The sequence below is a fragment of the Phialemonium atrogriseum genome (genome assembly GCF_030411735.1).
Source record: "Phialemonium atrogriseum strain 8032-3 unplaced genomic scaffold QBC33scaffold_11, whole genome shotgun sequence".
Classification (NCBI taxonomy): domain Eukaryota; kingdom Fungi; phylum Ascomycota; class Sordariomycetes; order Cephalothecales; family Cephalothecaceae; genus Phialemonium; species Phialemonium atrogriseum.
Window position 1 is genome coordinate 76,032 of NW_026848148.1, and position 12,672 is coordinate 88,703.

General features: G+C 57.4%; 5 protein-coding genes across 5 annotated transcripts in view; 2 read left to right on the forward strand and 3 right to left on the reverse strand.

Moving 5' to 3' along the window:
* The first annotated feature begins 32 nt into the window (after window positions 1-32).
* Window positions 33-1,044, forward strand: QBC33DRAFT_536817 (ESSS subunit of NADH:ubiquinone oxidoreductase-domain-containing protein). Its single transcript, XM_060427740.1, has 2 exons — window positions 33-486; window positions 615-1,044. The coding sequence occupies exons 1-2, from the start codon at window positions 173-175 to the stop codon at window positions 694-696; spliced, it is 396 nt and encodes a 131-aa protein (XP_060283848.1). The 5' UTR covers window positions 33-172; the 3' UTR covers window positions 697-1,044.
* On the reverse strand, window positions 968-2,952 carry QBC33DRAFT_51855 (putative branched-chain-amino-acid aminotransferase). The gene is made up of 2 exons (XM_060426250.1): window positions 2,253-2,952; window positions 968-2,167 (listed from the first exon to the last, which is right to left on the reverse strand). Exons 1-2 carry the CDS (start codon window positions 2,482-2,484, stop codon window positions 1,158-1,160), a joined length of 1,242 nt encoding a protein of 413 aa, XP_060283849.1. The 5' UTR covers window positions 2,485-2,952; the 3' UTR covers window positions 968-1,157.
* QBC33DRAFT_536819 (kinase-like domain-containing protein) lies at window positions 2,930-6,790 on the forward strand. Its single transcript, XM_060427741.1, has 3 exons — window positions 2,930-3,875; window positions 3,935-4,772; window positions 4,829-6,790. Exons 1-3 carry the CDS (start codon window positions 3,273-3,275, stop codon window positions 6,316-6,318), a joined length of 2,931 nt encoding a protein of 976 aa, XP_060283850.1. The 5' UTR covers window positions 2,930-3,272; the 3' UTR covers window positions 6,319-6,790.
* Window positions 6,791-7,456: 666 nt separating this feature from the next.
* QBC33DRAFT_558480 (DHS-like NAD/FAD-binding domain-containing protein) lies at window positions 7,457-9,866 on the reverse strand (the record flags this gene model as incomplete). Its single annotated transcript, XM_060429890.1, has 2 exons — window positions 7,457-9,333; window positions 9,608-9,866. The coding sequence occupies 2 exons, from the start codon at window positions 9,864-9,866 to the stop codon at window positions 7,457-7,459; spliced, it is 2,136 nt and encodes a 711-aa protein (XP_060283851.1).
* Window positions 9,867-11,499: 1,633 nt separating this feature from the next.
* QBC33DRAFT_51915 (calcium-translocating P-type ATPase) overlaps window positions 11,500-12,672 on the reverse strand; it is a 4,850-nt gene continuing 3,677 nt past the window's right edge. The window contains exon 2 of the mRNA XM_060426279.1: window positions 11,500-12,519. Coding sequence (XP_060283852.1) covers window positions 11,580-12,519 — 940 coding nt within the window. The 3' untranslated portion in view covers window positions 11,500-11,579. The remainder of the gene's footprint in view (window positions 12,520-12,672) is intronic.

A 12,672-nucleotide genomic window follows, 5' to 3' on the forward strand; every position in this document is an offset into this window, starting at 1 on the left:
CTCCGGAACGGGGAGGGGCGTGCCAACTGCCAACATCATCAGAATCCAAAAGCCCTTCGAGCCATCTCCACTCTACTCAATACAACCGAGCCTCACCGCCGCCTCGCCCGGACTCAATTGCCCGGCCTCAAACCACCAGACACCTACCGGTCGGGACAGACATCGCGCAACGATGCCAATGATCCGCCCGAGCGCCGCAGCGGTGCGCGCCGCCCGCGCCGCCGTCATGCAGCAGCCGGGGGCGACATCGGCACTCGTCGCCGCCGCGCCGCGGAGACACCTGCCGACGACGACGACGACGCAGACGCAGATGCAGAGCAGGGCGGCCTCGCACGGCTCGCAGTACGACCCGCCGACGGGGTGGCTGTTCGGCGTCAAGCCCGGCGAGAAGTACCAGAAGGAGGGCTGGGAGAACATGTTCTTCTACGGCTTCTGCGGTAGCCTCGTCGTCTTCACCATCGCCTATGCCTTCAAGCCGGATACATCGTGAGGCAGCCCCCTCGATTTCATTTTTCTTGTCTATTTCTATTGAACCCTTGTTCTTCGGGGCCTTTGAAGGATTGCTGTGAGGCAATTTAGTTTGAGACATGACTAACCACCATCTCCCGCTGCAGGATACAAACATGGGCTCTGGAAGAGGCCAGGAGGAGACTAGAAGCTGAGGGCATCTTGGAAGATCCCGAGAAGAAGCTGTAACGGGTGGAACGACTTGGATTTGAAGCAAGGAGAAGAAGGGGTTGGGGGGGTCGAGCGGGATTCGCCCGCACACAATGTACATGTTTCCTTTGACCAGACTCGGGGGACGGGGCCACACCTCAAATGGAGTACAAACCTGGGATAGAAGGTGCTTGATAGATGATGGGAATCAGCCCCCAAGGTTACTGCCATTGCGAATCAATTGCATTATCACCGGCAGCTCGGTTACTTGCTTGCATTGCTTCACGCGACCGGACCCCTCACGACGGGGGAAAACCGGCTGTCTTTGTGGATTGAGCTTATTCGCCAATGATACTAGAAACGAAAGATTACAGAACATATCAAGTGCAACGACGCTCTCTAAATAGGTACCCGGGTAAGTTAAGTCCTCATTCATCCCGATGTGCCAGCTGGGCAAACGACAAAAAGAAACGAGCAGCCTCCCCGTGAAGCAGCACCTTCTAGCAGACGTAACTCCACTCGTGCTCCTCGTCGCCGTATTGCCGGGCCTCGATCCAGGCCTTCATCTTGGAGGCCACCTCGCCGGACTCCTCGTTCTCGCGCAGGCCGCAGTCGATCAGCTTCCCCCTCCAGCTGATAGTCCGCACGGGGCTCACGATGGCCGCGGTGCCGGCGCCAAAGGCCTCAATCAGGCGGCCCTCCCGCGCGGCCTCGTCGAGGTCCGCCATGGTGTACTTGCGCTCCGAGACGGTCCAGCCCTCGGGGGCGAGCTTCTCCCGCGCCAGGGAGAGCACCGAGTCCCGGGTGACGCCCTCGAGGATGGTGCCGTCCAGGGGCGCGGTGACGAGCTCCTTCCGGCCCGTCTCGCGGTCCGCCAGGGCGACGAAGAAGTTCATGGTGCCGACCTCAGTGACGAACTCTTCCTCGCCGAACAGCCACAGGTTCTGCTGGAAGCCGCGGCTCATGGCCTCGCGCTGGGGCACGATGCAGGGCGCGTAGTTGGCGCCGAGCTTCTTGTCGCCCACGCCGCCGGGCCAGGCCCGCACGGCGTAGTCGGTCGCCTCGAGGGACACGGCCTTGAAGCCCGTCGGGTAGTAAGGGCCCACGGGGCTGGCGATGACGTACAGGAGGGCCGAGCCGGGCTCGCCGACGCCCAGGGTCTTCTGCGTGCCGATCATGGTGGGGCGCAGGTACAGCGAGTAGCCGCGGGCGTCGGGGATGAAGCGCGACTCGAGCTTGGCGAGCTGCGCGATCAGGTCGACCAGGTTCGGGCCCGTGAAGGTGGGCAGGGCGATGCGGGCGGCGGACTTGTTGAAGCGCTCCATGTTCTTGTGCGGGCGGAACAGGCGGATCTTGCCGTCCTTGTCCTTGTACGCCTTCATGCCCTCGAAGCACTCGAAGGCGTAGTGGAAGACGCACGAGGCCGGGTCGAGAGACAGGTTCTGGTACGGGATGATGCGCGGCGCGAGCCAGCCTTCGGTCGCGTTCCATTCGATCGAGATCATGTGGTCTAGAAGGCGCGGGCACGAGTTAGCCACCCGCGAGGATCGGAGGAAGGAAGCCGGAGTCTTGCTGGAGCACCGGGGCGCTCTTACCTGTGAACGTCTTGCCGAATACCAGGTCCTCGGGCTTCTGTAGGGCGCCCGGCTTCGTCGTCTGAGTAACGTGGAGCTTCAACGGGTCAATGTCCCGCAGTTTTGACGCAGACGCCGCCTCGAGCTTGACGCTATACTGCCTTGCGCTCTGCCATGGCCGCAGAAGTAGTCGTGGAGCCTGCATAGATGCTGGACTCAGGGCGCCAGAGCGCCGGAGAAGTGGTCGTAACATGCTGGCTGAATTGATGCCCTTCGGACTAGCCAATTGACAAAAAAGAGCGTCCTATATGATTGTACAAACACGCGAGCGGATCAAGGAGTGTGAGTCCCGAGTATCAGGACCGTCGTGGATCGCTGTGACGAGGAACTGGGCTGCTATATACAAATGGTTTTCTTCGGAAGGGCGCAATTGTCATCCCCCGGAACAAAACTTCGTCGGCTTGTATCGGAGCAACCCCGCAGGTAAGCAACGGGCTTTCGTTGGACTCGGCTTAGTCCGACGGGGCCACCATAGGGGGCAACGTTAGGGGAGAACCTCCTGATAAGCTCAATGCGCAGTGTTTTGGTCTTGATTTTAAGGCCTGGATCTGTAGCATGATAACCCCGCTGCAGATACCCCAAACTCCTGTATCGGGGAAGGCCCAACGACCAATCACATAATTACCTTGAAACTCGCACGCAGCCTTGCCAAGTGGAAGGCGGCCCGCTGAACAATTGGGCAGGACCCAGACGACAAGGGGTACGATTATTTTTATTTCTTTTGGCCCACGATTACGTAGCACCTAGTGAGATGACGACGCTGCCATAGGAATTGTGCGGGAGAGCCCAGTCGGCGCAGAACGACAGCTTGCGGAAAGCGACATATCACTCGATATCTAATCACACCACCAGCCTTTTGAAGCCCGAAGCCACCGAACCCATCTGACGCAGCAGCGAGAGAGATCCCGACCCTCGACATCTATGCCCCGCCAGCTCGACAGAGATGCGAACTGGACGTGCGGCGTCCTAATGCACTGAACCATGTTCACCTCGGCGTTTAAGTCGATTTCCTCGACGAACATCACCTCCAATTATACGATTTCCCAGACGCTGACATCGACGGCCGGCCCATGGAAGATCTACGACGCCAAGAAGAAGTCGACCGGCAAGGCCTACTCGGTCTTCGTCTTCGACAAGAAGTCGCTGGATGCGCATAACAGCGGACTGAGCCGATCAAGCGCGGCCGCATTCAAGAAGGTCACGGAGGAGGTAGTAGAACGGCTCCGGAAGGAGGCATCCTCGCTGGCCAAGCTACGGCACCCGAGCATACTCGAACTCGTTGAGCCGGTTGAAGACACCAGAGGCGGCGGCCTTCAATTCGTCACCGAAGCTGTGACAGCCTCGCTCTCCAGCCTGTTGCAGGAGAAGGACGACCAAGAGAGATCAGGAGGGGTCGGCGGTCGCTCCGGCCGATATGTCACCGAGGAGCCAGATGGCACCCGGCGGAGGAGGGAGCTTGAAATTGACGAGTTGGAGGTCCAAAAGGGGCTCTTGCAGGTCAGCAAGGCGTTGGAGTTTCTCCACGAGAATGCTGGACTTGTTCATGGCAACTTGACGCCGGATGCGATTCTCATCAACGGCAAGGTGAGTCGAGAGGACTTGGCTGGACATATGTACTGGAGCCAGGAGCTGACCCCAAGCAGTCTGACTGGAAGCTTAGTGGGCTATCATTCTGCACGCCCCCTGAGAACTCATCAAAACCGACGTCTTTCCAGCCCATAAGCCTGCATGAGGTTCTGCATATAGACCCTCGACTGCCCCATTTTGTCCAGCTGAACCTCGACTATACCTCTCCCGACTTCGTCCTCGACAACAACCTAACCACCTCAGCCGACATGTTCTCCCTGGGTTTGCTCTGCATCGCCCTCTATAACTCTCCCCACCGCTCTCCCATCGCATGCAACTCGAGCATATCTAGTTACAAAAGGCTCTTCCAATCGTCATCCTCCATACCGAGCTCAAGCAACAGCTTCTTATGCTCTCGCACCTTACCGAGGGATCTCTCGCACCACGTCTTGCCCCGGCTTATCACGCGACGACCAGCCCAACGCATGACTACCAAGGAGTTCCAACAGAGCGAGTATTTTGACAACATACTTGTGTCGACGATTCGATTCTTGGATGCGTTCCCTGAAAAGACCCCAAACGAGAAATCCCAGTTCTTGAGGGGGCTGCTCAAGGTTCTACCATCCTTTCCCAAGTCGGTCATGGAGAAGAAAATCCTTCCGGCTCTCCTCGACGAAATGAAGGACAGGGAGCTCATATCTTTGATTTTGCACAATGTGTTCAAGATTATCGAGCTCTTACCTTCGGGCAAGAGGGCATTCGGTGACAGAATCAGGCCTTCTCTAAAGGAGATATTTGTCACGAATGCAAAACAAGGACAAGAGAGAGACCCGGCGAGAGATGCCGGCCTCATGATAATCCTCGAGCAGCTTCCCGTAATCACTAATAATTGCTCTGGGAAGGAGTTCAAAGATGGTAATGACCCCCTAATGCTATCTCCCTGGCTTCGTCGCGTTAACCTCGCTTTCTAGACATATTGCCCGTGATTTTCGTCGCCCTGGAATCCCCTACCCCCTCCCTAGTGGATGTTGCTTTAAGGGGGCTCCCAACCATACTACCAGTGCTAGATTTTAGCACCATCAAGAACGAGCTCTTCCCTGTGATCGCTGCCATATTTAGTAAAACAAATAGCCTGGCAATCAAGGTCAGGGGGTTGCAGGCATTTGTAATCCTCTGCGGGGGATCAGACGATGCGGCAGACGATGACGGCCTTGATGGCTTGACCCAGGGGAGGAAAAAGACCTCGTCCTCGTCGGCGCTGGACAAATATACTATGCAGGAGAAAATTGTGCCTCTGGTCAAGGGTATCAAGACGAAAGAGCCGGCTGTTATGATAGCAGGGATGAAGGTGCTCAGGATCGTTGGAAAAGCAGCCGATGTCGAGTTTGTGGCCATGGAGATTCTCCCAATCTTATGGAGCATGAGTCTCGGTCCGTTGCTCGACCTCAAGCAATTCCACACCTTCATGGGCCTCATCAAGTCTCTGTCTGCGAGAGTCGAGGAAGAGCAGACCAAGAAGTTGCAGGAACTGACCGGGAATTCCAACGGCGCAACCGCTCTTCCCAATGAGGACTTCATGTCATTTGGTGCCATCGCGGGGTCCGCTTTCGATGCCAACGGCACCACCCAGGACGACTTTGAGATGCTTGTGAAAGGCAAGTCTAGCACTACAACGAACCCAATGGACGCCAGCTGGGACGGCATGGCCTCGCCACCCACCATCACATCCCCAGGCTTGAAGTCTGCCAAGTCTACGACCACGCCAGCTTTCGCTTGGTCGACCCCAAGTCCAACAACATCGGCACCTGCTGCCAGCCAACTCGGGGCAGCGAAAGCTCAACAACCGAGCTTCAGGACCGTGACGCCGGATCTAGCCCAGTTCGCGGCTCTTGCGCCCTCCACCACCCAGTTCTCCCAGCCCCTTCAGCCCGCGTCAAGTGCTCAGCAGCCGATCCAGCCATCGGCGGCGACTCCGCTCGGCTGGGGCAAATTATCTTCGGGCACAGCCAATCCCTGGGCTTCGACATCCGCTACGCCCACGCCGCCCGCCGCACCCCCCACGACTTCTTTCGGCGGCGGGCTGAGCTCGCCCATGTCGTCCATGACGCTGGACCAGCGGCCGGCCATGGCCCAGCAGCGGGGCTCGTCGTTCTCGCTTCCTCCGCCGCCACCGCCGGGGGGCGGGTCCTCGGGCTTCAGCCTGGCGCCGCCCCCTGGGATGTCCCAGGGCCAGCAGACGACGAACAACTTGGCGGCGGGCTTCGGTCGTCCGGCCGGTGGGTCCGTGGGCATGGCGGGTGTGGCGATGAACAGCGCGGGCAATGCCGGTGCGAACGGCATGCGGAATATGGGGGGAATGGCGTCCATGGCGTCCATGGCGCAGCAGCAGGCTTCGAGGCAGCAGCAGCAGCAGCAGCAACCCCCGAAGTCGGGGTTGGATAAGTACGCGAGTCTACTGTAATTGATAGATCGGGCCGGGGGGGGGGGGGTGTACCTAGATAGCAACTTCCTTTTCAGGGGTTGTGGCCCATGTGTCCCAGCAAGCAGGGGCACATATAGTCTAGATGTATGTAATGAGGACTTTCAGTCGGACTCTTGCACAGATGAAAGGACCTTCTTCGTAAGGCCGAGATACTTGGTGGAGTTGCATGGGATCCGGAGAGTCCCTCTTTTCCTCCGATGGCGGCGGTAATGCGCACTGTCGACTTTGACGGTGAGCTTGACGGGAGTCGGTAGTCTGCCCTGCGTCAGGCAGAGGGATATTAAAATATCAGGACAGGGTAGGTGTCGCAACGAAGGGGTGTTGCAACAGATGAGGAAGTCACATTAAGAAATGCCGGGACCGATCAATCACGGAGACGGGGAAAATAATAGTTACAGTACTCGTTGAATACTCGGACACCTCTAAGCCACCACCCTATCTTGGTTTATCTACCCGCACTGATTTGCGGTCGCCGCACAACGTTCCCTTCCAGCAAGGCGGAGTCAAATGACCATCCGCACCAATATGCCTCCAGAGTTGGGGCTGGTAACCTAATATCTATCGTGCCGTGAGAAAAAGGAGCAGATCGTGGTCCGAACATCCGAACACCACAAACTCCCAGCAGAGTAGCCGATGGGGAAAGAAAATGAGAGAAATAAGACGGAGACAAGCCCTGGCTCCATGCTTAGGGCTCCACCGGGACAGTACTCTAAAACAAGAGGGCTCAGAAAAGCCAGACCCCATAGGGGAAACAGACCAGACCCTGTAGGCGCCGAACCAAGACTCCTTTACCCTGCAAAACAACGGGCCTGGCAATGTCAGGAACCGAGCCTGTGTGTGGCGAAAACGCAACGACGAGAGCTCCCAAAGAGTCGTATCGGGCATATGATATCCCTTCATCCTCGTAGTTCCCCTCCTTTCAGAAGAACAGCTCTTCCAAGACTTGACGCCGAATGGCGCCAAAAAAGCTAGGCGCATAGTGGAAAAGAATGCAAATCCCTAAAATGGCACAATGGACGCCCGGCAAGACGCCAAATTAAGGGGTTGTGGGGGTATCAAGGTGGGACGTCAAACGTTTGCCGGGCATCTTCTATTTCTTTTCAATCAAAGAAAAGGATCAGAAGTCCGCCGCCGTAATCCTCGACTCCGTGACCTCCACCTCGGACACCGTCGTCTCGACGACTTTTCTGCTAGAGACCTTCGCCTCTGGAACCCTCATCTTCGGGACCTTGGCCTCGGGAACATTTGTTGTCTTCCAGACTTTCGCCTTGGGCAAACTCGTGATCTGGTTCTTGGTCTCCGCGGCCTTTGCGCCGGGGGGGACCTTGGCCTCTGGGGTGCTCGACTTCCGAATCCTCGTCTCCCCGGCGGCTCTCGACCCCGGGATCTTCACCTCGGGCGCGCTCGTCTTGCGGATTCTCTTCTCCGCGGCCTTTGCGCCGGGGGCTTTCGCCTCTGGAACAACAACGCTACCCGTCTTCCGGATCTTCTGTTCCTCGGGATCCCTCATCTTTGGGGCCATCGCACCGGGGATCATGGCCGCCGGGGGGTACATCCCGCCGGGGACCATCGCGGCGGGGTACGCTGCGCCGGGAAACATCGGGCCGGGAAACATGGCGCCGGGGACCATCGTGACCGGGACCATTGCAACCGGGTACATCAACCCGCCCTGGACCATGGCGTCGGGGGCCCTCAGACCCGATGTCTTGGCCGCGGGGACCATCGCGCCGGCCTGGGACTTGGCCTCCACCGGGGCGGCGGGACCGGAGCTCACCTGCGTGAAGACGTGGCGGCTGGGGTACCCGTCGGCGAGCCCGACGTCGACAACCTGGCCGCGGGGCACCATCTCGTGGCGCAGGTCCCAGCCGGCGCGGCGGCACAGCTCGGCGACGACGACGTCGCAGTCGCCGAGCAGGTCGATGTCGAAGTTGACGTGGTCGACGGCGGTGCGGCTGATGTAGAGCTGGGGCACGTGCGGGGGCAGGAAGGGCACCAGCTCCGAGACGGGGGCGACCTTGAGGCTGGTGCCGATGACGATGACGAGGTCGACGAGGTCGCGGTCGTGCTCGGTCAGGCGCTTGGAGAAGGAGTCGGGCAGGCTCTCGCCGAAGAAGATGATGTCGGGCTTCATGACGCCGCACGACGCCGTGGGCAGGTCGAACTCCGAGTCCGAGTTGCTGTCGTAGTCGCCGGGCCTGCGTCGCGACTTCTTCTCGGTGCCGTCCTTGGCCATCTTGCGCTTGCGGCTGTTGTTGGTCGTCCGGCTGCCCAGGGCGCACTGGCGGCAGCGGGGAATCTTGCCGGCCTTCATGTCCGGGAAGATGGCCTCCCCCGGCACCTGGTAGCCGCACTTGACGCAGCTAGCCGTCGCGAACGAGCCGTGGCACTGCACGAGCTTGTCGGGCCTGATGCCGGCCGTGGCCTCGAGGTTGTCGATGTTCTGCGAGTAGTTGGTCAAGAGCTTGCCCTTCTGCTGGAGGAGGGCGATGAAGGCATGGGTCGGCGAGTAGCGCTCGGTGGATGGGAGGATGTCCTTGGCCACCGTGTAGAAGATGGTGGGGTCTTGCTTAAAGACCGTGATGTCAAACACCTCCTGCGGGTCGTTGAGTCCCAGATGCTCGAGCTTCGAGTAGAGGCCAGTGCCCTTGGAGCGGAAGTCGGGGATGCCGAGAGAGGTGGAAATGCCGGCGCCGGTCAAGACGATGATGTTCTTGGAAGACTTCAACAGGCTCACCGCGTCATCGACAGAGTTGTACTTCAGAAGCTTTGCCCGCTTGGAGAGCTCACGGCTAAGGGCCAGACTCAGGAGGCTGAAATAGGCATCGTCGGGCTGGCCCTCCAGGAACCCTGGTGGGCGGATGCCAAAGGCCGTGAGGAGCTTCTTGGCCGTGATGACGCCCGAGTCGACCGTCCGCCTGCAAAACTCCTCGGGGCCGAGGGCGCGGAGCATTTGGCGGAACTTAACCGCCTCATCCTGCGTACAAGCCTCGGGGTCTACAAAACAGTGTCAGCTCATTATTATCTCTTGTTGAGAAAACAAAACAAATGTGGTTTTGAAAGAAAGAAAAATATTGATTGAATGACAGATAGGTTGTGGGTGTGGGTTACGAAGTTGCCGAGCACTTCGAACCAGGGAGGGATCTGTCCAAGCACACAAAGTGAACAGGCAAAGGAGGTGAGAAAGGCGCGTAAACAAAGGAGAGGGCGGGAACGGGGGGGAAACAAATTCAAAACAGAAGGACAAGGATCGTTTTTGCAATAAACTGACCGTCAGGAGAGAAACGTTCCTCAGTCAGGTCCTCGAGCGCGTCCTCGAAGAGAGACTCGGTCTCCCATGACTCGCCGAGGTCGTTGATGCGCTCCTCAAGCTCGTTGAGGGTCGTCTTGGGGCCGGCGCCGTGCTTGATGTCCGCCCGCACGTCGGCCAAGGGCCGCTTCTCCTCGTAGTTGACGATGGGCTTGACGCGCGTGCTGGGGCCTCTGGTGTAGCCGTTCGTGGCCGGTTGGCGGTCCTGGCCCGGATCCATGGCGATTGATTCGATGGAGTGGCGCAGAACGAGGGATAATATGAGGTAGAACCTCAAGAAATGCAAGGTTGACGATGCTCAATTTGGGGAAGTTGTAAACTCTATTGGACTTTCAGGACGAGTGTTTCGCCTGATGGTGGAGATTGACTAAGGCTGAAATTGGACAGAGAGCTAAGAGGAATGGGGGAAGAAGTTGGGAGAAGAAAGAGAGCGGGATTGTGTGAGGAAGAAGAATGGGAGAGAAGGGCTGGCGTGTGAATGTGTTTACGTGTAGAGTTCGACCAGTGAATTATTCTCGAGTCGGGCTAGTTCTCGAAGGACTACAGTACCTAGTCGAGTAGCATTATGCTTAAAGACTGAGGTGTCGATGGGTGGTCTCGCCTTGCTTGTCGGCTTTAACGCGACGCCAGAGGAAGAATCGCAGAACACCAAGGAAGAGCAACTGTCAAAAGCATGGATGAATTGCGGCCACGAGAATCTGAAGAGCGATGGACAAGGACAAGGACAAGGACAGGGGGAGAGAGAATGTAGCAAAGGGGAGAGAAAATTGAAAAGAATTGGGGGGAAACCTCGAAAATCTGTTGCGAAACCAGAGCGAACCAGAGCGCGGGTGGCGGCCAGAGAATCGGCTATTAACTGTAACCTAGTCCGTCTTGTTGCAAGTTCTACTATGGTATTCCCAAGAGCTACTCGGTGGACCGGATGGTAAGAAAGTGGAATTGAAACGCATGTAGTCTGTGAGATGAGCTAATAACAGAATCCCAGACCTCTCTTGCAAACACCTCCAGAATGATACACAGGGAGGGAAGCGGCAGCAAAAAGCAAAAGCATTGACCGTTCATCCCGGACTGACACTACGCCGCCTCCATGATGAGAACAAAGGTCTACCGCAGACAGACCACAATTTAATTCCTGGATTCCGTTCCTGGAACTTTAAACCTGTGTGCTGCGTTTGCGCTGCCTCTCCAACGCCTTTCAGTATGACACTTGATTGGCTTGATTGGCTTGGGCAAGTCATGTCAGTGGAGCCCGAAGTGTGTTTGTCCTCGAGCTCTCGACTTGAGGATAGCCTGACCCAACCAAATTGTATCACCGAGGACGATGGCAACAGTCACAGAGTCATCAACAGCACAGGTATCAGTATTAGAACAGACAAAGGGTATATATATTTCGATATTATAATGGATGTTCGCTCTATCAATACGAAACGAACCGCTTTTCTGTACGGCCCCATCTACTACTACCAACGCCCAGAACCCCTACCAACACCGTGGTAGGAGGACGATAGGTCAGCCTCCGAGACGCCGAATCCACGCTTTGCCTCTCCATATGTGCAGCTCCGTTATGTATGTACTACCTACTGTACAGCTTTTTTTTGTACTAAAATGGGTTTTCCTGCCAAGGAGGAGAGAGAGAGAGCAGATGAGCTCCTGTGTCTCCTCAAGGCACATGGTTTCTCGGGACTTCCACATTTCCCACTCTGGTTGTGACGCAACTCGAAGCAAGGAAATACATGGTGGTAAGACCGCGGGCTGCTGCTGCCTCTGGCGGTGAAAAGAGAAACAAAACAGCATGTCGGAAAACACCGAATGTTGGAAGTGGAAACTTCCAGAGTATTTATGGCCTTTAGTTCTCATTGAGGATGTTGAGAGTGGTGGCTGTCGGGCCCCACGCATCATCGTGATCTCCCTTGGGCAGAGAGCCGATCTCCTTCTAAGAATCTGTCTTCTTCTCTGCCGGAGGCTTCGGGATGCTCAATACGGGTACGTACTGAGCGTTGGCGCCCGACGAAAACCCCTCTGGCACCTCCTGGGGTTCGTCCGTGAGACCTTCATCGCCCAGCACTGTTGGCTCCTGCTGCGACGATTGTGATGCACCTGACTCCGGCTGGGCTTCCTGGCCGCCCGGGATTGGCTTCAGCAACTGGCCAAAGTCCGGATCTCCGCGGCGGTCGATGGGCGACCAAGCCGCCGCAATACTTCCCGCGACGATGCCTGTCATGACGGTCGCAGCGCCCAGGGCACTGTTGGATCGGGATCGAACGCTCTTGCTCCGCCTCCGCGAATCCGGCGTTGCTACGTTCGAGTGGCTACCAAAGCTGTCGCCGCGGGTCGGCGTCTGCGGCAGCCGATTGCTGATGGAGTTGGAGCGCGAATGCTCCCTGCTATGGGAGGGGCTCTTGTATCTCGGCAGAAACTCGCGGGGGTTCTTCATGGCGAACTTGAGGTTGTTTACTCGGCCGCCCTTGACGCGCTTGAGGAACGCCAATTCGTCTCGGACGTCGACGAGCGGGTTGAGATAGTGGTCGAAACGCTCCTGGTCGTCCGATACGGTAAGACCGGGAACCTTGACGTGTGCTCTCCGCTTGAGATAATCCGGGACCAACTTTTCGATCAGGCGATCCGGAATAAGGCGGATGATGACTCCCACAGGAATAGAGATGAAGCCGAGGACGATGGCGTAGCCCCACATTGCCGGCGTCTGCCCGAGCGGCGAGATGTTGAACGCCAGGCCACCGACCATGATGATCAGGACCTGACCGCCGCACATGAGGACGCTGATCCCGATGAACAGCCAATTCTTGGTCAGGCCTTCGAAGATGTTGAAGTGGTTGTCCAATCGCCGGTTACTGCGAGTACTGTTAGCAAAACAGCTGCTTTCGCTCGAAATCGAGTTTGGGGGGGGGGGGGGGGGGGGGGGGGGGGGGGTACCGGAAAATAAAAACCAAGGTTTAAAATAAGCAAACCAAACCAACGTTTTTAAACCAACCTTGTGAAAAAACAACCCACCCACAACGGAAAAAAAC

Coding starts and splice junctions, on each gene's coding strand:
- QBC33DRAFT_536819 (XM_060427741.1), top strand. CDS start 3,273: ATGTTCACCTCGGCGTTTAAGTCGATTTCCTCGACGAACATCACCTCC. Junction 3,876..3,934: donor CGATTCTCATCAACGGCAAG/GTGAGTCGAGAG, acceptor GACCCCAAGCAG/TCTGACTGGAAGCTTAGTGG. Junction 4,773..4,828: donor TGGGAAGGAGTTCAAAGATG/GTAATGACCCCC, acceptor CTCGCTTTCTAG/ACATATTGCCCGTGATTTTC.
- QBC33DRAFT_51855 (XM_060426250.1), bottom strand. CDS start 2,484: ATGTTACGACCACTTCTCCGGCGCTCTGGCGCCCTGAGTCCAGCATCT. Junction 2,168..2,252: donor ATTCGGCAAGACGTTCACAG/GTAAGAGCGCCC, acceptor CGCGCCTTCTAG/ACCACATGATCTCGATCGAA.
- QBC33DRAFT_536817 (XM_060427740.1), top strand. CDS start 173: ATGCCAATGATCCGCCCGAGCGCCGCAGCGGTGCGCGCCGCCCGCGCC. Junction 487..614: donor GCCTTCAAGCCGGATACATC/GTGAGGCAGCCC, acceptor CTCCCGCTGCAG/GATACAAACATGGGCTCTGG.